The following is a 26,952-nucleotide window of genomic DNA, read 5'->3' as shown; positions in this document are numbered from 1 at the left end:
TGCACACAGTTTAATCACAATCCATCCCGTCGACTATCAGGGCGATAAAAATGCCTCGTATGTCAGATATTCCTATTTGGAGTCTTTCTGCTCTGTACCCTGCATAGTTGTGTAATGTGTGATCTTCGATCAGGCCGTGCTGTCTGAACTCAAACATGAGTTGTTCACTTACTAGTAGTGATGTTGTGCTAGCCTCTGCATCGTCTGAACGTATGAAACTATTTGTACCTCTCGCCACACAGAATGTTACCTTGTTCCTCAGTAAAGATATCAGTCATGTAAACACTATGGCCCCGCCCCTCCCTGAGCCTGGTTGGAGGTTTCTTCCTGTTAAAAGGAAGTTTGTCTTTCCTACTGTCGCCAAAGTGCTTGCTCATAGGGGGTCATATGATTGTTGGGTTTTCCTCTGTATGTATTATTGTAGGGTGCACCTTACAATATAAAGCACCTTGAGGCGACTGTTGTTGTGATTTGATACTAGATAAATAAAATAAAATAGAATTGAATTCATTTGAAAGAATTAGTTGTTCTAACAAACTTACTGAATCAGAATAGGATACAATTCCAGATCTTCGAAGATCGAGTGTTGGCGGTATTAGCTTCATGGTCGAGCTGTGCAGTGCTACAGTACAGCTACAGGATGTCAGCATCTTCACCGTGCCAACAGTCTATAATCTAGTTTTTATGTGTCAATTCAAGAGTCTTTTTCTTTTTTGCCTCATATGATCTGTATGCAGTCTCTACAAGATCGTTTAGGTACCTACGAGAGTACAGCATACTACTACTAACAGAGCCGTGAGAAAATCTGGCTCCATTCTTCGTTTAAGACGTCCTGTCTTTGGAAATCGAACAGCGTTCTACTTTCTGAAGAGAACAAACTTTTCTTGAAGCTCAATATTTTAAACAGTTTCTCATTAATTTTGTCAGCATCCACTGCTTTGCCTCGAGTTTCTTCCCGGCATTGTTACCTGTATCCATACTCATTGGCTGAAATATTTGTTGAGCTGTATTCAGAGTCAGGCTCTTACTGCTGAGCCCTGAGCTGAATCTTAAACAGAGTCTGCACTCATCTGTCAGGATATATTTGCTTGTTTTTTGGGGAATAATGGACCAGTAGCTTTACTTCTCCCTCAGGCACTTTTGCATTTTTCAATGAAACCCTGGAAACAATCCAGCATCTCTGTCAGAGAAGCAGGGAGCTGTGAGTAGCTGTAATGCTGTCTGTCCTGCTGAATCAACCATACCTATCAGTCCTGGGAGGAACACACACACACACACACACACACACACACACACACACACACACACACACACACACACACACACACACACACACACACACACACACTTGCCTTCCTCATTCTTGTCCCTAGGGAGCTGATTAGGGTGAGTGTACAAGGACCCAGGAAGAGGTGGTGTGTGTGTGTGTGTGTGTGTGTGTGTGTGTGTGTGTGTGTGGCCTCAGTTCTGCTGACTAAGTTTTTGTGACAGAGTTTAGGTCACAGCTGAGGCTGCTTCGACTGTCTGTCCTTCTCCGTGTCTCTGATGCATCCGAGACTCCCAGGACAGAGTGGACTCCTGTCTGGATGGGGGACGAACTCTCCCTCATATTCTTGCATTTGAGTAACATTTGGGACCTTTCTAGTAAATAGATTTTAGGCACATTTCCACAGTGGAACTCTTTTGAGGAAATCTTTTTGGGTTTTTTTGGGGGCGGGGGTTTTGGGGTTTTTTTTGGCACGAAACTTCAACGAGCTGCAGTGTGGGGGAAAAAACTCACCTGAAAATAGAAAATACAGAGATTAAAGGAGCGCACACTGTAAGGAAATGTGCTGAGACGTGACTGACGTGGCTGCCACAGTAGTTTGTAACCTGTGATGTTGACTAACCATTCAGGGCGTTAACCTTTTTAGTGCCCCGCTGAATATAATTGTAGTTTCTACTCTAGTTTATATTTCATGTTTTTTTTTTATGTATATATGACAGCTGGGATAGGCTCCAGCGCCCCCCGCGACCCTGAAAAGGATAAGCGGAAGTGAATGGATGGATGGTGTAAATGATGTAGTTTCACCCACAGAAAAGTTGATGATGTTATTACTCAGAAACTCAGGGGAGGTCTTTAGGATCTCTATAAGGTCTGTTTTGGAGGGACGGGGTAAAAACTGCTGCTGTATTTAGAATTGTTGTCATTGTCAAATAGCAGCATCACTGCATCATCATGTGAGTCAGATGGAAACAGAAGGGCCGGATGGAAATGCTGTAAAAGTTGATCCCAGCTTCTGCTTTCCCCACATTCCTGGATAAGAAAGCCAACCTGAAGGCTCAGGAACTTATTCACATGGTTGAAAATCATTAATGTGACATTTAACAGTGTTTCTCCCGTTTAATTCTTTGGTCTAAAAGCCACAATATGATACAGTTTTGAAAGTGTAGGGCAACTTTCTCAGCTGAATTATACAGAAGGCTCAATACAAGACACACATAAAGTAGCTGTTAGCTTATCCTTTACCTGTTAGCTTGGAGCTGTTTAATGTAATATTAGAACAACTGCACTCAGTAGTAGCATAAATAACACTAAGACGAAATTACAAACATAGTCAGCTTCCCTCATTGAAGACTTTATGAGACTAACCTCATCTGCAAACCTCAGAAGCGTTTGAGAAACTGTTTTTACATTAGGCAGCTTAAAAGAAGATCTCTTAAATAAACAGATTTTAAATATGAAACAAACAGACTGGGCAGCATCACCTCATCCCCCATCACACTGAACACTGGTGCTCCACAGGGGTGTGTACTGAGCCCTCTCCTGTACTCACTCTACACCTACGACTGCACAGCCACTAACAGCTCCAACATCATTGTGAAGTTTGCGGACGACACTACAGTGGTGGGTCTTATCACCAACGGTGATGAGACAGCTTACAGGGAGGAGGTCAGCGCCCTGACCCACTGGTGTCAAGACAACCATCTCACCCTCAACGTCGCAAAGACAAAGGAGTTGATAGTGGACTTCCGGAGGTGCAGAGAAGTACACACCCCCATCACCATCAACGGCGCTGCTGTGGAGAGAGTGAGCAGCTTCCGGTTCCTTGGTGTACATCTGGCTGAGGATCTTACGTGGTCAGTACACACAAACAAAACAGTGAAGAAGGCGCAGCAGCGCCTCTTCTTTCTCAGGAGACTGAAAAGATTCGGCATGAGCCCCCGCATCCTCAGGACCTTCTATCGCTGTGCCATTGAGAGCATCCTCACTCGATGCATCACCACCTGGTATGGCAACAGCACCGCCTACAACTGCAAAGAATTTCACTCGCATGTGCTGTGCCAGTGTGCCTGCACATGTGATGTGACAATAAAAGTGATTTGATTTGATTTGATTTGATTTGACAGAGCGACCAGTTTATTGGTGGGACAATAATTATCTGCAATATTATATGTTCGCTGATTTGTTGTATCAGCATTGATAACGTCTGTTAAATGAAAACAGAAAAAAATAACAAAGAAATTCAACCGTGTTACGAATGTTGTTGTTGCATAGTTTATCCACCAGAGGGCGCTCTGCAACTTCCCCGTTGGCAATATGTGTTTGGAATGCCAACCGTTACCCAGAGTCGGAAAGAGCGTGAACAAGTAAATCAGTGCACATGAGAAATATTAGTAAAAGCTGTGATTCGTCTGAAAGAAAACAAATATCAGCCGACGTATTTCAGCACGTTGGTATCGGCCTTAAACAGTCGTGTATCAGTCGAGCTCGAGAAGCGAGTCACACTGTGACACTGGCTGGATTTTTTTCAGTATTTCTTAATGTTGACCGCACAGAAGTCAGGTTCAGGTTCAGGAAATCCTCTGAGGCGACCCGGATTCAGCTTCCAGCTTCACTGCTGATGTGTCGCTCCACATTCCTCTTAACTTATTTCCCTACTTTTGGTAAAATAGGATCACATTATGGATGCCCATTCTCAGCCTGAGGCCCAAAAGAGAAATGAAAACGATTGTTTGGGGACTAAAATTAATTTCCTCTTATAACGGTCACGTCTAACTTCCGTGTTTTATTTGTGCTGGTTTCATTTCTGTGTTTAGGGTTCGAGGCCTGTAAACATTTTCTCTGATTCCTCAATCATTTAACCGAACATCCTGTAGGAAGCACAAGCTCGTGTTTTTTCTTTCTTCTTAGAACCTGAAGCTTTTGTTTTCCAATCCTTTCCAGGCTCCAAGTCCAGGTTATTATTTACAGAAATCCTCGTTTGTTTAATCTGTGCTGTCCCAGATTTCTAGGATAGGTTGTTTTACATCATTGAAATGATTTAGAAGAAATGCTGATGTAAACCAAATTCCTCCTGAAAATTAAATGCAAGTCAGCCTTTTCCCGATTACAAAGAGCGCCCTGCCAAACACGGAGACAGACAGGGAGGCGAGTGGTAAGCCGGCCGGTTTGCTCACCAAATTCTTGCGCATTGATGGAAAATGTTCCCTCAGTGATTTCAGTGCCTCGGCAGTTACTGGTTCGGGGAAATGATTTTCCATGTGGTGAATCCATTATTGGCCAGGAACATGTAGGATGTGTACTGGAAGTGTGGTGGGACACATCAGGAACAGATGTGGAGATATAGATGTCGGGATAAAGACCCAGGCATTTGGATTCACTTTTGTAGTGTCAGGCTAAGAGTCCGGGCTGCACCGCGCTTCTGTTTTCTAGCATGAGCACACATGAGGACAATAGCTGCTGCGCTGCAGGAATGAACGCCATTCTCTCAGATAATGTGAAATATTTTTATTCAGGAACCCGTTCCAGCATTTAGGTCACATCTGCTTTCAGAATAGGTTGCTGCTTACTTTCTGTTGCTGGTTAAAAGCATGTGTGTCATCGTGTTAATGCTGATTCTGTGCGACATATGGCCGCTCAGTGACCTTTCCGAGAGCAGAAATTATCTGTGTGTCGGAAGGAAGAGAAGGAATGTAAAAGTGTGCTTGAATGGATTCCAGCGTGTGAGGCACGTTTGTCTGGTCACATCCACCCTTCTGATGGTATTTAGACCTCATGTGTCATTTTGTACAGGAAAATAAATAAAAATAAATACATGACTCAATAAATTCATTGATAACCATTAAACATAGCAAAATAATCATTAAAAAATTTTTTTTACACGATTTGCTGTTTTAGTTTCCAAATTTGCTTCTGTGTGGATTTAATGATGAAGCCAAACCTGCAGTTCCTCTCACATCCACTAGAGGCTCCAGCAGTTAGTCACTTCCCATAGACTCCCATGTTAAAATATCAGACGTTACAGACAGAAATAAACACGTTTACAGCCTGATACAAAAACCTCACACTTATTTTATTTCTAAGGGTAGTTTCCTCCTCCATAACAACCCGGTCTTTAAGTCTGACATCATTAGCCATTTCCGGGTCCAAACGCCGCTTCAGGTCCCAAAGTCAAACGAACACTGCGGCATCGCTGAGAGTTAAAAACTGTCTAAATTCTTTCATCTGAAATAAAGTAATCAGTGTTGCTGTTTTTACCAACAATTAGGTTAAACATCCAGATATCAACCAATACAGGATTAATGAAGTTTAATGGAATTAGAAGTTAGCAGGGAGTTAGCTCGCTAACATGATATAGCATGCTCTGACTGAGAGATTTCTGAAAGATTAAAACGCACAGCTCTGCTGTCACTTCCGACATAAATGAAAGCAAAACTAAGCAGCAGTGACATTTGTAACGTTACTGAAGTTGGGCTAGATGGTGTATAATGATGTGCTACGTGATCGCTAGTGACACAGCTATGTTAGCATAATGCTAACTTTTTTTCCACTTGATAAAAGTTAGCGTGAGGGTTCCTGATGGTTAGGGACAAATGCAATCGCATGGCAGGATGCTGTAAACGGACCAAACTTCAGTCAGGAGAACAACTGAGATAATCCATCCACACTAAGAGGTTAATCATTAATATACTGCTGCTGGGCTGTAGTTACATCATAAGGTTTTAAACACTGAGCTTTAAAATGAAAAGTGATAATAAAAACCGAGAGAGGCCGACAGTGATCACTGACTGTTTTTAGGGGCTTGTTGAGATTAAATGGAACAACATACAAAGCATTAAAACACGTTAAAAACACAACAGCCTTATTAAACACAGAGTAGTTTGGACAGCTGTTGCATTTGTTTATAACTCGACTGGAAACTGTTCAATTTAAATTATGAGGTTTGGCTTCTTTGATTGAGCGGTGTCTTGACACAGGTGGTTTGAGCTGATTCAAGTTAATTCAGTTTCTATTTATAAAGCACCAAATAACAACAACAGTTGCCTAAAGGTGCTTTATATTACACAGTAAAGACCCTTGAATAAAGCATTACTGATGTCTTAGTTTCCACCCTGTTGTACAAATGTAGTCACAGACTCAATGGGTTACATCATTGTAGCTACGTCTGTAATCCCTGTAATGTTTTTTTAAATTCTATACTATTTAACTTTTACATGCCCCTGATTACCTAAAATATGACCACCTGTTCTATTTTATATGTCTGTTTGAGTCTTCAAGCTATGGGTTATTAAATGAATAAGAAGTAAATAAAGAAATGTGAAAGGAAATGATTTGGGCCGTCAGTATAAAACGTAATAAATAGAGAAGTAAAGTACAAAATAATAAATTCATTTATTTACACTTACTTTTTGTAAATTGTTTAATCATTTTGGCAGTGTTCACCCTCCGTATCCTCCTGCCTGAAAGACAGTATTTCATTTTTGTGTGTCTGGACTTCAGTAATGACTAAATTAAAGTGACATTTATGTAGAGGAAGTAAAATATCAGCTAAGATTGAGGCTAAAACTCTGTTTTAAACCCTGAAACAGAATAAGAGGTCCTGCTGTATTTACTCTGATATTTGATGTAACGTCAGACATAAAAAGACTTTTTCTCTTTCTGTTTTTCTTTTCTTCACCTCAAAGCTGTAAATAACCGCAATGTGACGATTACTCTGTCCCACCTCTGCACCACACACACACACTGCAATTATGCTTTCCTCCGGGGGAGCCATTACCAGGGAATCCATCTTTTCCTCATTATAATTTAATTGAAGTGCAGAGAGATGCAGACTCATGTTCGAGCTGCCATTTTTCTCCACTTTCCTTCTTTTCTCCTCGTTCATGTTCTCGCCGCTGCTCTGGGTTTCATGTGTTTGATCACATGACTCAGATGTATGTTATGTTGTATAGAGCTTTTTATTTTCCCCTGCACAGGCGCCGGGCTCAGCCTAAGAGTCGGGGCGATCCGCTCCTTCATGTTGAGAGCAGCCGGCTGACGTGGTTCAGACGTCCTGTTAGGATGGATGGAGGCTTTTCTGGGCATGCCCACCTAGGAGGAAACCCCGGGGTAGATTATTTATGTCAGCTGACCTGGGAGCACCGTCTAATCAAGCGTGATGTTCAGGTTGTAAATGGTGAACCTATTTGGAGTCCTGTAACTGAGTATCCACGCCTCGCTCATCACAGCTGGTTTCAAAGTTTGAAACTTCAAAACTGGACTTCACTGACCAATCACAAGGGCAGCGTCTGTCTTTTATATACAGTCTATCGTTAGCGTTCTTGAAATCAGCGTTAAAAGATGGCGTCAGGTTGATGTAGACTATTTTTAGAGGAAAACTGTTGTTTTATCTCCCTCCCTTCCCCTCCTCGCTCTTTATTCATTGCTGCTAGGCTAATGTCTGTCTAAACAGCCCCTTTTTCACTTCATGCCACCCTTCACTCATGAAATAAACAGCTTCCTTTTGCATCTAAAGAGCTGCTTTTAGGTTTTTGTGTCAGTGTGTGGGCAGTTTTTCTCTGAAATGGAAGCGCTTCAGAGCTACGAGCAGCGTTTAGCTTCTGAGAGAGGGCATTTGTGAGCTAACACACCTACACCGCTGGATTTATGACAAGTGGAGTCACAATCTGCACAAACCGAGAACAGTTAAAGGCCGAGTGAGTGCGGAGCCGCTCCGGCTGTTGTTCCGTGCGTTTAGCCGGATGTAAAGAGTCTCGTGGTGGTGCCGGACCTACACCTCATTTTCCCACCTCGCCTTCGTCTTACTCAGCGGGTCAGCATGCCGATCTCTGCATTTCCAGACCGACAGATATGCGAGTCACAGCTGCTTCCTAATGCCCTCCTTCATTCCCTCTGAAACATTACCCATAATTCTTTGTCCTCGTGTCTGTCTGCCTCATTTTTTTCACATTGAGTCACCATGTAGGGTTCATGCTCAATAAATCACGCTGCGCTGTCCGACCACAGGAATAACAGCTCTCGCCAGCATACTCTGTCTGCCTGCTTCTGTCTTTACGGCTCGTCGTCAGTATTTAAAGTCTCTCTGTTCTGTCTTCTTCTCTCACCACACATATTTTTCTCTCCCCGTGGCCATTAAAAAACTCCCACAGGAATCCATGACTCTCAAACCTCATATATAAATATCAGATTCTTGTGTTTCTACTCTTTGAATTTATTTGTTTCTAGTTACTGTTACTTGTTTACCATCAGACTAACCTTGTTCTTACTTCTGTACAAAAATTCTTCTTTTTACCGCAAAGAGAGATTTTTGTTTGGAAAAGAACCCACACAGTGTCTTTGAACACTGCTCTCAGCTCAGCTCTGTTTGGGCTGATTGATGTGTATCAATGTAAGCCCCGCCCCCACTCCATACACACATCCATACGATAATAATACTAACAATGATGAAGTTTTTCTCTCATTGCAATGTCTCAGCCCCACCCTCATTCTCCCTCTGAAACCCCCGCCCCCTTTCCAAAGTCCCGCCCCTTTCGGAAGCCCCGCCCCTCTCTCCACAAAAAGACATTCAGAAAAAAAACACTGTTGACAACACCTCGGTAACACAAATGCTAACCACACCTTTGTTTTAAGAGGTAAAATTACTGCTTTTTTCAATGGAGTCTGGTGCAGGGTGGTGGCTTCATATCTCTGTCAGGAAGATACGGTGATATTGAGTCCTTTAGGTCTTTCTGCCTCTACCTGAGGACATGGCTGACTGCCACCTGCTGCAGGTAACATGCTCTATATAAGCCCACCGTCCCCCACAGAGGGAGAACACGTTACCCACTTTACTTTTGTGTTTACGTTGTTATATAATAGAGGAGACAAAGCTGAAAACTGTTAATCCTGACACATGGACTCGCACCTGTATTGGATTTGGACATTGCTCAGTCTGTTGCCGTGTATAACCATCGGTTCCTCTCTGGTGTTTTTCCTCTCAGAGCAGCACAGAGCGCTCTGACGTCCGCTGATCATGAAGTCCAGGAAGTGTGAGAGTACACGATCCCTTTGGTTTCTCACCGCCCGGCTGGATCCTTTCAGAGGACTGAAGTGTTAACTGTCCGTGGCAGTTTTATGGCCCTGCTCTGTGCTCGCTCTGGACCGCTTTAACTGGGAATTGACTGTGGAGGAGAATTTGCTGAGATATTTTTGGTATCAAATGTCGTTAAATCACAGCTTCTTCCCGTTTTGAAGCTCTCGCGCATCGTGTTGCTCTGCAAACGCCTCCTCTTTTTGCTTTTGGCTAATTGTTTTTGTGAAATTCGACTCACTACTCCGGTGGTTACTCATTTAACACCAGTTGTTTAGTGTTATGTTTAATGACATTCAGCTATTTAATGGTGCTGATAAGATGATACAAATGTGACTCTGACACATCAGCATGCTTCACAATAAAAAACAAACCCAGGCTTTCTCTGCCAGCAGCGCTGAGTAACATGCTTGGATGTCACACTGTTCCACAATCAGGTCGCACAAATAAAACGTGGAAGTGCTTAAAAACCTGCATTCTACTTGTAGCCCACCAGGGGGCGATTGCAAATAAACTATCCGGTCGTTAAGTCTGACGTCACTAGCCGTGTCTGGGTCTAAACTCCGCTGCAGGTCCATATATCAAACGATCACTGTGGCATTACTGAGAGTTGAAAACTGTCTAAAGTCTTTCATCTTTAATAAAATGATCAGCCTTCTCCTCTACCAGGTGTAACAATTGAGTTTAACATCCAGGCATCCATGAAAACGGAATTTATGACATTTAACGGAGTTAGAAGTTAGCAGGGAGTTAGCTCGCTAGCTTCTATCTAAATACAATATAGCATGTCCTGACTGCGGGGTTTTGGAAACAAATTAAAACGTACAGCTCTGTTATCACTTCCAACATAAATGAAGACAGAAAACTAAACAGCAGTGACGTTTGTAGGGTTACTGAAGTTGGGCTAGCTGGTATATAATGATGTGCTACGTGACCGCTAGCGACACAGCTATGTTAGCATAATATAAACAAGCTAACTTTTTTTCCACTCGATAAAAGTTAACGTGAGTGTTCTCGGTGGTCAGGAACAAATGTAATCGCATGGCAGGATGCTGTAAAAGGACCAAACTTCAGCCAGGAGAACAACTGAGATAATCCATCCACAATACGAGGTTAGTCATTCATATACTGCTGCATGGGCTGGGCTGTAGTTACATCCTAAGGTTTTAAAAACTGAGCTTAAATAAATGATTAGCGGTAATAAAAGCCGAGGGAGGTCAACAGTGATCACTGACTGTTTTAGGAGCTTTTTGAGATCAAATAGAAGAAAATACAAAACATTAAACATGTTAACAACACAAAAGCCATATTAAACGCAGACTACTTTAGACCCGGAAGTAGGATTCGTCGCGTCATCACTGAACAACCGGATAGACATCTATGAGGAAACCGCTTTCTGTCTGTCCTGAGTTCATGGACTGAATCATTTGTTTTGGGTCAAACTGAATAAAAAAAGAAATACTTTGTAAATCTTCATTGTTCCACGTTTCACACAGGATTAGCTGTGGTCATTTCCATTCACTTATTGACTAACGTCTTACCTATCACATATCACAAAGTTGTTTCATAGGTAGACCCGCCCCTTCTGGTCACATTTGTTCCATGCGGCCAAGATGGGGTTGGCATAAATGCTCGTCTTGAGGCTTAAAAACAGGACTTAAGACACTAGAGGATGAGGTTACGGTAGCTACATCTGGGTTCAGCTCACTGGGGCAGCAATCTGAGCAGAGAAGCCCAGATGTTCCTCACCCCACCACCTCCTACAGCTCATTAGGATGTTTCCAGCCCAGTCGACAGACATAAAGAGTCTGCCCTGGGGCCTCCTCCTGGTACGACATGCCTGAATACCTCACCAACAAGGCATCCAGGAGGTATCCTAGTCAGATGCCCAAGCCACCCTAACTGCCTCCTTTCGATGTGGAGGAGGAGCCACTCCACTGCTGATCCTATTTCTAAGAGAGAGGTCAGCCACCCTTCAGACAAAGCTCATTGCGCCGCTCATATCTGCAGTCCGTCTGTTAGTCTCACGCTAAAAAAAATACCGGTAAACACAAGTAACAACGTCTTCAGGAAAACAGTCACCATAGTGGACAAAAGGTGTTTTTGGTTTTAGAAGCAGACGACGGCTCACAGCTGCTGAACGCTCTAAAGTCTTTCACTCATCGTATCAGCACGAAGGGCGAGAACAAAACTCACAGCGATGCACTTACAGGTCGGAGAACGAACACCTTTAGTGTCTGCAGAGGTTAAATGATGGGAAGTGAAGGTGAAAGCAGCATAATGGTTGCGTCACAGTGCTGTGGAAACGTGCCTGTCACTGAAACCAGTAAAAAAAAATAATCATGTGACCTCAGGATATTGGTGATAGTCGTGCAGCCGCGGCTCTCTGTGGGGAGGAGAGTCTTCTTCTGAAGTCGTCACGAAAACACACACACTGACTCTACACTTGGTGTGCGTGTGTGTGTGTGTGTCTGTACATGCATGTGTGTGTGTGTGTGTGTTTTGCCCTTCAGCTCTCCTTCACCCCCCTCCTTCCTTCCTGCCGCTGCTGTCTTTACATCGATGCCCCCCTCAGGTCACTAACTGCTGTTACTCACATAATGATGGGGGATGCTGCCTGGTTGCCATGGTGATACTCACATTGGGGGTATGTGTGTTTGTTAGAGGGAGAGAGAGAGATTTGTCTTGGCAACCTCTTTGTGTGTGTGTGTGTGTGTGTGTGTGTGTGTGTGTGTGTGTGTGTGTGTGTGTGTGTGTGTGTGTTACAGTCTGAGCAACCGAGCTGCTGGACAGAATAATGGAAACAGCGGCGTCCTCTCAGAGCTTCGTGCTCTTTTCCTTTTTTTTACCTGTGAAACAAACAAAGGTGCGCTGTCACATCACCCTGTGTTTACTGGACCATGTCACACACCTGTACTGCACCTCCTCCCTGATCCTGATCATTTATCTTCCCCCACATGTCGTCAGGGTTTTAGCTTCATGTGAGCATCTGTGCTAATCGGATGGAGACGGCGTCTCCTCTGGAGCTTCTTCCTGTTTTAAACATGTTAACGGAGCACTGCATAACCCCACTGTTGTTAATGACAGCCGTGGCTCTTCAGTGAAAGACCGTGATCAGCCTGGGCTTCATGTTTGCAGTATAACATCTCATATATGTCAGTCTTTACAAGAGCAAGGACATGGACATGTGTCCTGTGCAGCATATATACCCTGTATCATATAATATATACTGTTTTCCAGGTATAAAATATGTTATATATCTATATATTCAGTTATTTTAGGAAACTCTTTCACAAGTAGAAACTACTGCCAACACCTGGCTAATGTACTCTGATTAGGGATGGGTATTGTTTAGGTTTTATCAGATACCGGTGCCAAACCGGTACTTTTGAAAAGGTGCCGGTGCTTAAAGAATGGAGAACACAAACTTTGTCCAAAAACCTCTTATGTTTTTATTTTTAGCAGTCTCTTTTTTTCAAAATCCATCTTGGAAAATGATGGCCATTTTTGAAAATTCTGATGGGATATACCAAATGATTAGCTCTGTAGGGAAAAACAGTGACTGTTTTTAAGAGCTCTGGTTCTTTATGTGTGTTTTCTGATAAACTGTTTAAAAAGTTGATCCTCAAACCAAAAAATCCCTCCAGAAGTCCAAGCCTGGCCAAATAACGGGAGTTTTCCCTGACAGCTAATTCCCATTTGGCTAAGCGGGCTGCATCAGACAAAGCTGGATTTATTTTGGCATGTTAGCTAATGCTAGCTAATGTTTGCTTGATACCCAAAGCAGCAGTTAGCCGGGTTCAAATGCTACGTTCTATTTTTCTTGGAAGCCAGACTTCAGAGCTTGGAGTGATGGCAATCCCAAGTTGAGTGTCTCCACTAGTAAAGTCAGAAAAGCAGGATTTATTTTGCTCCTAAGCGATGTGCAACCATTTGTGCATCGCTAGCAATCCAGTGATAGTTCACTAGCAATGCTGGTGATGTTTTTTTTTTGTTTGTTTTTTTAATGTTTATCAGTAAAAACCGCTGCTGCAGCACATTCAGGGAAACACCCTGACCCACACTCTGCGTATGTCTCACACAGCCACAAATACACAACAGTGGCAGCACGGGTTACATGTTTTACAGTTTTGCTAATGTTTACGTGCACTGCCGCCATCTTGGATTGTGAAGTCGGGGTTGGTGGGGCTGCTCCAACACTCGGAGAGGGAAGTCTATTTTCAGTTCCAGTTTAAAGTTTCAGTTGAGAACTTGGAAATTAGGCTTAAAAAGTAACGGCTTTGCTGTCATTAGCTTGTGAAGCCGGGACGCTGGTTGATTTCAGGCTATGAAAGGTCTGTTTGTCCTTCACACTCTTCCTTCCCTGTGCATTGAAATTTCCATGATGAGACGAGAGCTTTCTTCTGATTGGACACGCAGAGGAAACTGATGTTCTGGATTGAATGTGATTACTTGATGAGCTTCATCAGTCCTCTCGTCATTCATCCCCTGCTGCCTCTTCATCAAACATCTTCTCCTTTCCTCTCCCGTCCTCGTGCGTGATAAACTGCTCACACACAAACACACGCGGAGCTGTTTCTAGGTCACGAGGGCTTATATGAATAATAAACAGCTGTCTGCTTTAAAGAGAATTATTTATAGAGGCCTTGAATGAGCGACATAGACACACTCTTCATCGCTTTCTCTCCACCTTAAACGCCTCCTCCTCGACTTTCTCCGTATTGTTGTCTTCATTATCTGTTATCGCTTTATTTCCCGGCCTCGCCGTGTTTGTTTCTGCCTCCAGGAATTCTCTCTGATGCTGATACTGCTGTACCTGTCATATACAGGAAGCTGTAGTAGTAGTAGCTGTAGTATCAGACTGTGTTCTTACACCTTCCATCTGTTTTTCATCTGGATTTCCTGGTTCAGACCGGAGTATCCAGGCCATACACAGCCCGGCAGTTATGAGAAGATAAAATGTTAACCCCAGCAGCATCGAACAACAAGTGGAGGAAAAAATTAGTGTCGGAGTCAATTAATATCAGCCAGCCACGTCGCCGAGAGCTGAATCCGTGCCGAGATGCTGACTCCCCAGTTTACAGCGAGAGAGCGCCACATTAACACATACATCAGAGTCTGCAGTCATTCATAATTAGCGAAACTCATTTTCCCCTCTTGACCGCCTGGTGGTTGCATCACAACATGCAAAAAACATGTTTATTTATGCTGTAAAGTGTCTCCAGTGGACGTTAGAGGAACTGCGGGTTTTAGTTGAATCTAATCTGCCTCTGATGGTTATTTCTGTTTGTATAATCATGAACTCAGCAGGCACTGGGGTTGGATCGATCCCAGTATCGATATTAGTATTGGTATCGGTATCAGATCGATACTGGTGCCATAGGACCGATACTTTGTTTCTGTTCAGCAAGTTTAGCATGTAGCCGTCTGAACTGTGTTAAATATTTTTTTTAGAAATGAAAAAATGTACCTCACACTTTGCTGTGTTGACTGTCACGTCTATTTAAAGCCTACAGCACATTTAAACAAAGCTGACCCAAAAACGTCAGAGATGGGCTCAGTTTCAAAATCCATGAAAAGCCGAATGATGTGTTTTATTGGGTTAAATGATTATTGTGGAAAGTAAAAACCAGCGATTTAGTGTTCAGAATTTGACAAACCGATGATGACTCATCTTATAAATCATGACACACTGCTCTCCCCTAAGTTGCTGCCCTTATAGGGTAAAAGTCATCGGTATTGGTATCGGCAGAGCTGGCCCTGTATGGATGGAAGATGGAAAAACTGACCTTCCAAAATAAATCTGGAGTCCTACGAGGTCACGCTCCGACTGGCACAAGTTTAAAGAAGCAGTCTTACAGCTGGAAGATCTGCTGACAGGAGCTGTAATCTGTTAATCTGTGAGGAAAGTGAAAATGTAGCAGTGAGGAGATGTGGTGATGCATAAACAGAGAAAGAAACAGGAAGCAGAGAGTGACTCTGCAGAAACAGACAGGATGGCGGGCGGGGAGCTGAGGTCAGCAGGAAGTCAGACGCTGGCCAGACTAAAGCTTTGGGCTGAAACAGCATGATGTCATGTGGACTGAGCCCTCGTGGTAATCCCAAACATCCACACACACTGTAACAGAACACACACTCACCAAGGCAGCTGCAAATCCACCAATCAAACTAAAAGTATCTCACATTCAGGCAGGTGAGTGCGGCTCACAAACTGACGAGATCAGGCTCTTAATCCTGAGGAAAAGTAAAATTAAAACTATTTAATCTGTGTCATATGTTGCTATTATTTTTGATTAAGGAAACCTGATAAATAAGACAATAATCAGCTTCTGAGTTAGTCACTTCTATGATTTAAAAGAAGTCTGTAGCAATCCCGTGTGTTGCTGTCTGGTTTATAATCTCCTGATAAATTTCTCAGCCCAGCATCTCATATCCTTCAATAATCTGTTTCTGCTGCTTCCTGCTGGTTCCCAGTTTGTTCGCCTCACGCACAGGTTAGCTGGAAGTGGTCGGGCATGTAACTCAGCAGTTTTGCATGACTCACAGTTCAAAAAAATCCTTCTTTATCTGACACTCGGCCCCTCAGTTCATCCTCTGTCCAAACAAGCTGTTTTGAGTCCCATCTTTAAAGTGACTTTCTTCTGATTGGTTGCCCCTCATAAACAGTCTGAACAGCAGGTAGGCGGGGCTTCTGTGCACAAAACGGCCACATTTGGGACATTAACCCCTCTGTGACATCAGGCAGTGAGTAGAGTAAGAAAAAACTCGGCGTTTGGAGGAGCCTGAGTGTTTGGCTCACTGTGATTCTTTGGACTTGCCTCATTAGAGTATAAGCTCCGCCCACTGAAACAGGTCCTTGATGTCTACACGCCTGCTTCCTTTTTATTTGTCAAACATGTTTCACTGCAGTTATTTTCTCTGTTGTTATCATATTTTTAACAGGGGCGTGTAGCACATGGATGTTTGTAGATGCAGTACCGTGATTGGCCACTAGCACTGCTGTGGCGCTCTGCTCAAAGATAAATTGAAACAAATCGCAGCGTCGTGGAAACAGCAGTGTGGCTGTGTTTTATGCAGTTGGTTCTTTCTGACCTTTCGTGCAGATTACTGGGTTTTATTTTATTTGCTTCGCTGCAGGGTTACAGCAGGACTTTCAATCTGGAGATGCAGGCTAAGCTGTAATCTCTGTCACCTTCATTCAGCCTCAGCAGAGAGGTCAGAGGTGGCTGTGAGGAGGCACCAGTTTAATTTGTTTTTCATAATTCGGGGAGTGCTCAGTGCACGTTCGTGTCTCTGCAGCTCCTGTGTGTGTCGGTGTGTATTTGAGGAAAGCACAGTTTTAGAAGCAGACAGTCAGAAGATGCATTATCTCAGTTCTTCAAAGGGCGGCTCCTCCTTCAGTCAAACCAAATAATCAGGACGGTCTTTGAAGCTGTGCTGACGGCTGGAGTCGCCGGCCTGTGAACCTCCCTCGTCGTGCAGCAGCTCGTCTGTTATCTGCTGCAAAACTGTTTCGGGGGATGGGGCCTGTCTGACAGGACTCGCCACAGAGAAGGCTGATGGGAGTTTCTAAGAGCACTCTCTGGTTCATGCAGTGGCTGGAGGTTTGTGCTGTGAGTTGTTTTGGAAAGAAAGTGTTGCTCCATAACAACAGGCTGAAAAGCAGCACGAGTGTCTGCGTGCACGTGAGCACAGCGGCCAGTAAACAGAGCTGTGAAGAGACCGGACGCCGAGGTCTCATTGTTTTTACAAACCCAAACAAAGAGTTTGAGTCGTTGCGTCGAGAAGTTTCTGGGGCTCAGACTTAAGCAAAGAACAAATGAAAAACTCAAGCTTTAACGTTGCACAGAGAACAGAAAGGCGGGACTCAAACTGTGGGTTTTTCTTCTCTGTTCTCCTGGAGAAACTTCACCGAGCGTGCACAGCAGGAAAAGCAAAAATAAATACTCGAGTAAAATACCTGAACATTGTCTTAAGTGGAGTAACAAAGTATTTGTACCTCGTTACTTGTGTCTAATTAGCACTCTGTCTGTGTTTCTAACAGGGCCTTGTACACATACGAGGATGAAAGCAACGACCTGACGCTGGCGGCGTCCGGAGGTAAGTCTCTGCTGATGTGACTCCCTCTCCTGTCCCGTCGCTGACATCATTTCTGTGTTTTTAATGAAAAAGGTTTTAATGGCGAGCGTTCAGATTGGCTCCAATTTGCTTCTGCAGACCGGCGGCTGTAAATCACGATGAGCAGCGTCTGCTGCAGCTTTGGGGGTAAAAGCAATCATGCTCTTTGTCTCCTGATTGTTACTGAGCCATCAGAGAGATTCATTATCATTTCTGCTAATGATGCGCTGCAGGATCATTACAGAGTAATGGCACCCCTCCTGATTCGATGCTCGCTGTCACTGTGTGTGTTGTGTGTCGTTTGTTAGCCAGGATTTAGCAAATGTGCGCACGGTGGTTAATGTTAAACATCAGAAGCAGAGTGAAAGTCCAAATCTGGCTCGATTCACACGCATCCGTTCAGAGACAGCTTCAAATCAAATCAAATCACTTTTATTGTCACATCACATGTGCAGGTACATTGGTACAGCACATGTGAGTGAAATTCTTGTCTGCGAGCTTCACAAGCAACAGAGTTGTGCAAAATACAATAATGTAAACAAGCAAAATACAAGAATGGCTACAGCTGAAACTAATAAATATATGTACAATATATAATAGTATATGCATTTCTGGATGTGTATACTAAATATTTTTCTACGTGTGTGTGTGTGTGTGTGTGTGTGTGTGTGTGTGTGTGGTGTGTGTGTGTGTGTGTGTGTGTGTGTACACATATTTTACAAATTAAATAGAGTAAACAATAAATAGAATATATAAAATAAATAAAATAAAATATACAGAGTGAGACATGTGCAAAACAGTGGCATTACTGTACAGTATGGAGTGCATAATGTTAAAGTTCCAGTAGTGAAGCTGAAGCTGAAGCTTTGACCTGTGTGCACGTTTACTCTGGCAACACAGACTCAGCAGTTTGTGAAATACTCACCATTTTATCTTATTTTAATTTTTTCATATTCTTGGGCACGAAAATGCTTCTTTATTCTCAGTTAAATAAACTGAAAAACCCACTGATGTGTGTCCTTGTGCACAAAGCAAAGAGGAAAACGTTCACATATGCGGGGCTGGGGGTGGGGGGTAGTTTGAGCCCATTGCTGATTGGATTTGTTTACACTGGTTTTGGTCTACACACTCACCCCACAAGCAGAGAGTAGGCTACAGTTAGGTAATAAAAACTGATCTTTTGAATGTAGCTAAACGTCTGCTTAAAGCACAGCTGAGGACCCAGATAAGACCAAATAACACTACAGGCTGTCCTTAGTTTGCCTGACTGGGAATTTGATACAAAGTAAATACATGTAAAGAAGGAAAAATCATTTAAATTAATAAATACTTAAAGAAACTGACAGTGGTTTAAAGGATGAATCTGAATTTCAGTCATAATCTACGTGAGACCCGGTAACCTCCTGCTGCTCTGTTTCACTCTGTCGCTGAGCTCAAACAGGAAGAGCTCAAACATACATAAAAATAAAGTTTTATCTGTGAACGTCTCGTCTGAATAACCCTCTACAAGCCTAATGTAATCATCAGTGTATAAAAAGAAGTGCTAAAGTGAAGTGTTTGCATCACAAATGCTGCAGGGACGATGATGATGATGATGCTTGAAGACACTTCTACCCAGGAAACCTTCAAACCTAAACAAACCTATAAGCTGTGGAATAAAACCAGTAAAATTAACCCAGATTAACCATTTTTTTAAGCTCCATGTTTTAGTTCTTGCATTTGTTCAGCATAGCTTTGCATGACTCACAGTTCAAAGTCATTCTTATTTATCCTAAACCGAAACAAGCAGGTTTAGCTTTATTCACGCCAACTCTCTTCTGATTGGCTGCCCCAGCAGGCTAATCTATCTCACGGATTGGTTCAGACCACAGGACAGGGTGCTGTCTGGATGAGAGCGAAGTCTCATAGTTTTCCACCTGTTTTCCGTAGATGAATGTTCTGGAGTGGAAGTGTTGGAGTATGTGGAGATTTTCTCTGTGAAACAAGCAGGACCTTCAATTAAAAGGATGTTTGCACCATTATACTCTAAAATCTCAAAACATTATATCATTCAGCATTAATGGCGCCGTCACTGCTGTGATAGTAACCTATGCTGTTTGTTCTTACATCATTGTGGATGCTGGTTTTTAATTCTGTACTGGTTCTGATTGGTCAGACCACAGGATGGATTTCCACGCGGGCTGGTTCATCTCCTGAGAGATGGTGGTGGCTTCAGTCTGTTGTTTTCTCTGCACAGTAGAGATTTAACCAAAACTGCTGGATGTAGTGATGAGCTGTGCTCACTGACAGAAGTGTCCGTTAGTCTGTGCTGAGATTTCTCCGAATCTTTGAATTATGCTGCCAAAGATGATGAAATCTCCATTCTTTGCAGTTTCATCTTGTTCTTAATCAAACATGTGGATCATCAAGAATGAGATTTCCATCACGAATCATTGGGGTCCAGATTAGCCAACACAGCTGGTAGAAACTGTCACTGCTGCTGGCCAAAGAGAGAGGAAGCAGAGAGGGGGATGGCATGTTAGCAGGCAGCGGGAGGGTGGAGGCGGGACACTTAATGTGGGGACTATGTAGTGGACATGCAGGTGTGACAGAGGAGGATGCTGGGATAGGGTGAGAAGGAGGCAGATGATGAGCTGTGGTGACCCCCCAAGAAAGATCTTGTTCCTAAATGAATTATGCAGTACGTGTGATCTGTTTTAACACGGAAGTTTAAAGACGTTTATGTAGCATTGTGAACTCCAGATGTTTTGTGTTTGCTGATGTGAAGTTGACAATAATCTGAATGGTCCTGTGTGATGATGAGTCATCACCTGAATGTTCCCAGACAGGATCTGCTTATTTCCATTGAGCGTTCACATTGTTATGCTAATCTAGAAGTACAGAGAGAGTGATTCACTTCACTGAAAACTTCATTATGTTGGAGATTTAATTTCAAGGAACGACTCTAGTTTTTTATGCACTCGTCACTTTAGAGAATTTAATCTGTTTTGCTTTCATAACATGTTTTTTTTTTTTTTAATCGAGAGAAAAGGTCCAAAAGTCAGAATTAGCTGTTATTTCACTGCACTTTGTCTGTGGGATATTTATGCAAATACTGCACGTCTAATATCTCATTTACATATTTAAAGGTCAAATTAAACAAAATTTGCAATACAAAAAGTAGCTGTCTGTCTAATGGCTAAGTTTTATGGTGATATGTTACTTAAGTACTATTTTCTACTCAATAAGAACCTTTTGAAACTTTTGAGGCTGTTTAAAAGTGAATTTTCTGGTTTACTGTGACAGAAATCTCTAGTTCAGTATTTCCAGTTTATACTGGGAGGTTTTCTCAGAGTCTGACTTATCTGACATTTTATGCTGGAAAGTTGACCGTTTCTTATAATCTCTAAGTTATTATTTCAGAAACGAATCCATAGATTAGTGGATAATCTGTGGATTCGTTTCTGGAAAGAGAACAAATATAAACACTTTTAGATCAAAAAGGCCTCAGTTAAAAATTTCTGCACACTTTTAATACAGAAAATATTATTCTTAATGTGAGTAATCACCTTAATAATCTGTGACTAACTTGTACTTGCACTGGAAGTGTAGATTAAAAAGTTTTATTCTCAGGTGTCTGAGCGGTGACGCTGGTGTCCCGTGGAGAGCGAGTCAGCAGAAGCTGAAAAAGCAGGCATGGCTGCGACTGTGCTGCAGTCATAATGAACTCTTGTTCTGTGCTGCAGGAGGCGGCCTGGCAGAGATCACGCTGACCTTTGACAGCGGCAGGGTGATGTACGGCTTCTGCGGCCTGAAGGAGCCCACTGCCGCTCTGCCACGATACATCCTCATCAACTGGGTGAGTCGCTGGGACGAGGGGGAAACGGGAGGGGGCACGCTCTGAAATGTCCTTCAATGCTATAAATGAGAATATCAGAGTCATCGAGGGTCGCTGCACATTTTCAATTTAGTCGTTTATTTGACAAGGACGCGCCGATAAGAGCGATCTAAAACTCGTCGTCGCTGCAGCCTCAGCAGCTGGAAGAAGAGTGGCATCGGCAGCGGTCGTAGACACGCTGATGTCACCAAATGCTGCGATTGTAGTGAAAGTGTGAGAAGCTCTGAAACTCGATTAATGTACCAGATTTGTTTAGCAGTGGCCAACCAGCCCACCAACTGTCTTCACATTCTGAATCAATCACTGGTTGGACAGGAGTTCACTGAGGCATCATGTTTTTCCATTTGAGCTTAGTCCATTAAAATGTGTAAAAGACAGAGTTACAAAAATCACTTAATGAAATATCCAGAAATGCTCTTACTTTGGCAGAAAATGTTATATTCATGATTTAGATAATCAGTCTGTGTATGAAACAAAGTGTGCTTTTTATATTCTGTGTCAGATGTACTTTAGTCTTTTAAGCCTCTCTCTACTTCTACTTTATCTGAATCTGAGCTTTCGTTACTTCAAAAATTAATAGTTTTAAACACAGATCATATGAAGAAATGATAAAACATTATAATTATGCTAATTAGAAGATTTAGCTTACGTTACGCACTTTAGGTAGAACTTTGATACGTCAAATAGCTAGCAGATTGTCACATTAGAAGTTATGTTAAGCTTAACTGTTTTAATTTCTTCAAAGCAAACGGTCTTTATATAAAAATATCTTTCTGTAGGGTAAATGTTAGCTTACTTAATGTTTTTATTTATTCTGTAACGACAAAAAACTGTCTGGCTTCTGCAAAAAGTTTGCAAGCACACAAGCTAGGCCAGGTCACAAGCTAGGACTTTGGCTAACGTTGGTCAGCTAGCTGTAGCATCTCTATGAGCATGAATGTGCTGTTAGTTACTCCTTAATTTTAGCTGAAAAAGTAACGTTCTAAAAAGAGATATATCATAATAGCTGTTGTTATCCATTGTGCTATGTGAACTTTTATCTGCTGTCTGCTAGCTATTAAACATGTTGCTAAATTACGTACCTAGCAATTTTTCTCATTAGCAGTGAAGCTGATTCTTTCTAAATTAGCTAAACCTAAAACAAACGTAGGTGTATCCATGAATCAGAAGGTGTTTATTTTGCTATATTATTAGGGCTGTTCGATATAACGATATATATCAGATGACGATATAAAAACGTCTGTCGTTTCATTTTACGCTATCGTTTGTTTCGTGGTGTCGCAAAATAAACTCTTTACGGCAATATTTTTTCATGGTTCTGATGGTCACTGTAGTGGCTATATTAATTTCTTCTTTCTCTCTTTCTCTTATATGTAATATAACCACACTACGGACAGTCAAGCGCCTGTTTTTATGCGTTGTCGTTAGCAACAACGACGGTAACAGCATCGCGTGTCCGCTTGTTTATGTTCCACATAAACCTTTCACAATAAAGCTCAAGATCCTGTTGAGACTTTTCAAAATAAACCAAATCACGTGAAAGAGCAGATTATTTACGGATGAGAAGTAAAAAAAGAGCCGCCAGGTGCTAAAAATGAACCTTAGACTCAAACGTTAGAACAGGCTTTTCCCCGCAGCACGCCGTGTAATAAATACTCACAAAGAAAACGGCGGCCGTTTCAACCTATGTCTAAAAATGTATCGTTTCATGCATCGTTAAAACACTCGACTCCAGCTACATGACAGCTGGAAACACTTCACGCAAGTCGAGCTGCCCGAGATTCACAGAGTTTACAGAAAATGTTACATTTTTGTGATTTATATCGTTATCAGACGATAGAATTCTTATATCGGGATATGAGATTTTGGTCATATCGCACAGCCCTATATATTATAGATATTTTTTTTTCTTAGACATGGGTCGCTTTCTTTTTTTGGTTACCTTCTACAAGTAACCGACCCAGTGACATCACGTTCTGTCCTGACACAAGGTGGCGCTAAACATATTCTAGAAGCTTTAACTTTAAGCACGTATTTGGCATTTCGGAGTCAGCAAGAATAGGAACAAGATGTATGTTTGGAATTATAAAAAGGAGACCTGCAGGTAAAATGATGATGAAAATCTTAAACACTGTCTTTAAAGCGCTTCATGTTGTGGTTTTAATAGGAAAGCAGGATGTGGACTTTTCTTCCTCACGCTGTAATAAGTGAAAACCTCCAGTTAAAGTGCGGGCCAAACCAGAGAGGAAGGAAATGGAGTCGTAGCACCAGGCATGCTAACGGAGCAGTTACCGTTTAATTCATGATGAAAAGGAAGTGTAGCAGGAAGGGATGAATAATTTGTGATGTTAAGGTTAGTTATACACACTGAGAGTCTCCAGCGACGTGCGCTGAAAGCATTTAAACAAAGTCTGAGAGCCTCATGATGGATGCTTTCTTTTCTGAACCTGACAACAGCAGGGGCGCCCTGAGCTGGAGCTTAATGACACAGTGCAGCGAGAGGCAGACTGAAACAATCCGTCCTCCAGAAATTAGCTATAATTGCTGCTTTTTCCCCCCATAACACAATTCCAGAGGTAAATGGAAGGAAAATAAGAGATATGGTCATTAATGCAGCAAACCGAGACTGAGAGAGAAACAAAAAGGTATTTAATGGTTAAATGAGACTGGGAGAGGAGCCACTGGAGTCCATCACAATATAACAGAGCAACATTAGCAGCCAAAAGAGCACCAGACTGTGGCTAACCGGGCCAAACCAGGCTCAACGGTGCCAAAAAACGTCCCAAAATGGGAATAAAAGGTCTTCGAAATGCTCCTCTTCAAAAATGCTGCGAAAGCATCCAAGCAGCGGCTCCTTCTCTCTTCCTTCATCCAACGCTCACTCACAGACAGATAAGAGATGAATGGCTGTGAATGCAGCTGAGACGGGGCTGTTTTCCTGTGTAATTGCTGTGCACTGCGTTTGTATTGTGTGGGAATGAATTAGCTGTGATTACTGAATCACATCCTGTTATAATACAACTGCTGCAATAACCGAACATGACCACGGCTAAACAAAAGCCCTAATGAGACCAAAGGGAGGGAGAAACTGCCCTTCAGTTTGGTCACTTGGAAGACAAAATAATTAGTGGATATTTGACTAAATGTAACAAAAAGCACAAAAGAAATTAGCATGTGTATCCTGATTGGTTGATTTAGCATCCTTTTGCTTCTTTTTTACCAGTTTCTTCATCCCACTCTTCTTCACGCCGTCCTTTTTACTCTCGTTTTTGTTGTTACACCGTCTCTCGTTCTCTTTCAGGTTGGAGATGATGTGCCAGATGCCAGGAAGTGTGCCTGTGCCAGCCATGTCGCCACCATCGCAGACTTCTTCCAGGTCAGACCCAGCACCGCAGTCGTACATAGTCCCAGAAAGAAACCATAAACACGACAGTTCATATTCATCTTGTGTGTAAGACATGTATTTTATAAAAGTTGAACATCTGAAATAGGAAACCAGTGTAAAAGTGCCTTAAAGCTGCACTCTTTTCAACGTCCACCAGGGGGCGGCTCCTCTGCCGTTTTCATCATGGGCATGAATGTCGTAATAATTTTGAGCTTTTAATGATTTCTTTGAACTCTTCTTAAGAAACAAGAATTGGTGCAAATTTGAATTTATTCTAGATTTCCTATAATCCAAACAGGGTCAGAACTATGCATAGAGGATAGTGATCTTGATTGGCTACAGCTGCTAGTTTCTGTTGGCAGTATAAAAATGATTCATTGGATTGACCAACACTTAGTGTAAACAATGGGAAAGTCCAAGGCACGAGTTGGGAGCGTTGCTGAGTGCGTTATCTACACAACTGTGAATATCAAGATAATTAAAAACTAATAACACTATACAATAGTACTGAGGTCTGGAAGAAGACCCCAACTATCACCCTCAGAATAGAGGGAAGGTGTTAGGATGTTCAGGAACAACCAGGAACCACCAAGGCGATGAACTGGAAACTGGTAGAACACCATCATCCACAGTGAAGTGGGTCTTACATCACCATGGACCGAGAGCTTGCTGACTGCTTCAGAATCGACACCTTCAGACTCGACTGAAATTTGCAGCTGCCCACATGGACGAGCCGAACACCTTCTAAAGAAAAGGTTTATGGTCCAATGAGACAAAGATCGAGCTGTTTGGCTGCAATGACAAAAACTAGTTTGGAAGAACAAGGGTGAGAATTTCAAACCTACCGAACTGTGAAGCATCATGATGTCGGGCTGTTTTGATGCCAGTAGTATTGGTACATCGCACCAAGTTCATCTTACATCAGCAGCTTGACGGTTTATACTTGGACCAAACATGTTCCAGCAGGACAATGATCCCATCGTGGCTGGTTCAGGAATGGAGAAAGCAGGACAACATTGAGCTTCTACAATGAACTTCACAAATCAACAGCTTCAACCCTGTTGGAACTTCGTAGGCTTTATTCAAAGCCAGGCCAATAACAGGAAACCAGCCAATTTAAATGAATCCTAAATAAACTCGATGTGAATGGAAACGTCTGGCCACATCTGTAGGTCCATCTTTTACTTTCAGTCTGTTAGATTTCTGCTCAGATGAGTTTATTAAAAGCTCAGTTATTTCACTGTGCGTGATTCTGTGGATGCAACAGCGTCAGAAGCACCAGAGCTGTTCAGTCTAAGAGGCCTGACATCCACTGAGAGGGAAATGATCTCAAACCCCGATCACGGCAATCGTGTGTGAAGTGATGTCATGTTCGTTTCGTAACCTGCTTCAGTGTTTTTGAGGTTTTGTTGTTTTTTTAAATTGTGTCACGTAAGGACCGTTTAAATGTTTTCCCAACGCTCGGTTGGAAAAGACGCTTAAAACCTGTAGGAGGATCACAGAGGAGGAACAGGTGTGTGTGACGAACACCAGCTCTGAGCCGAGGTGTGTGTGTGTGTCACACAGCAGTGTGTTCACAGCTGGCTCAGTGTGTATTTTTGGATTTATAGTGTAGATAAAAAGATTGAGATTAAAGCGGAGGTGGTGTTTTATTTATATATTTCTCTGTGTGTGTGTGTGTGTGTGTGTGTGTGTGTGTGTGTGTGGAGTGTCATTATTCTAAGTGGCGGTTCTCTCTCCCACACAGCGTCGACTTCATCACACCGACGGGCTTTAAATGACCCTTTTAGTCACACACACACACACACACACACACACACACACACACACACACACACACACACACACACACACACACACACACACACACACACGGCTGTGTTTCCATCACTTCAGAGGACATTAAATTGATTTAGATTAATTTCCTCAGAACGTCCTCACTGCTATGAATGAATTGTAATGAATGTTTCCACAAACTCTCAGAGCTTTCATGAAGACTTGACTGATCATCGTGTTTCTGTCTCTCTGCAGGGGGTGGAGGTCATCATCAATGCCAGCAGTCTGGAGGACATCGACCCCATGGCCATCGGGCAGCGCCTGACCAATGGGACGGCAGCGGTGGCGAGCCCGGTCCTGAGCCGTCTGAAGACCCGAGATGAAGAGCACGCAGACGTGGTAGAAAGAGAGACTTGCACACTTTATCTCTTATAAAAACAGCGTTTCTCTCTTGACGAGAGCTT

The 26,952-nt window shown here is 42.6% G+C and overlaps 1 protein-coding gene across 12 annotated transcripts in view; it reads left to right on the top strand.

Annotated features, from left to right (window-relative positions):
* The window catches only part of dbn1 (drebrin 1), a 116,291-nt gene that overhangs the window by 73,712 nt on the left and 15,627 nt on the right, over positions 1–26,952 (top strand). For all 12 annotated transcript variants that reach the window (XM_080307353.1, XM_080307351.1, XM_080307352.1 and 9 more), the window contains 4 exons: positions 17,377–17,432; positions 21,176–21,288; positions 24,629–24,703; positions 26,744–26,887. In XM_080307353.1, the coding sequence (XP_080163479.1) occupies positions 17,377–17,432; positions 21,176–21,288; positions 24,629–24,703; positions 26,744–26,887 (388 nt within the window). The remainder of the gene's footprint in view (positions 1–17,376; positions 17,433–21,175; positions 21,289–24,628; positions 24,704–26,743; positions 26,888–26,952) is intronic.

This window comes from Astatotilapia calliptera, chromosome 10 (genome assembly GCF_964374335.1).
Source record: "Astatotilapia calliptera chromosome 10, fAstCal68.1, whole genome shotgun sequence".
Taxonomy (NCBI): domain Eukaryota; kingdom Metazoa; phylum Chordata; class Actinopteri; order Cichliformes; family Cichlidae; genus Astatotilapia; species Astatotilapia calliptera.
The sequence above is the reverse complement of the archived record's forward strand: the minus strand, read 5'-3'. Positions and strand labels throughout refer to the sequence as shown.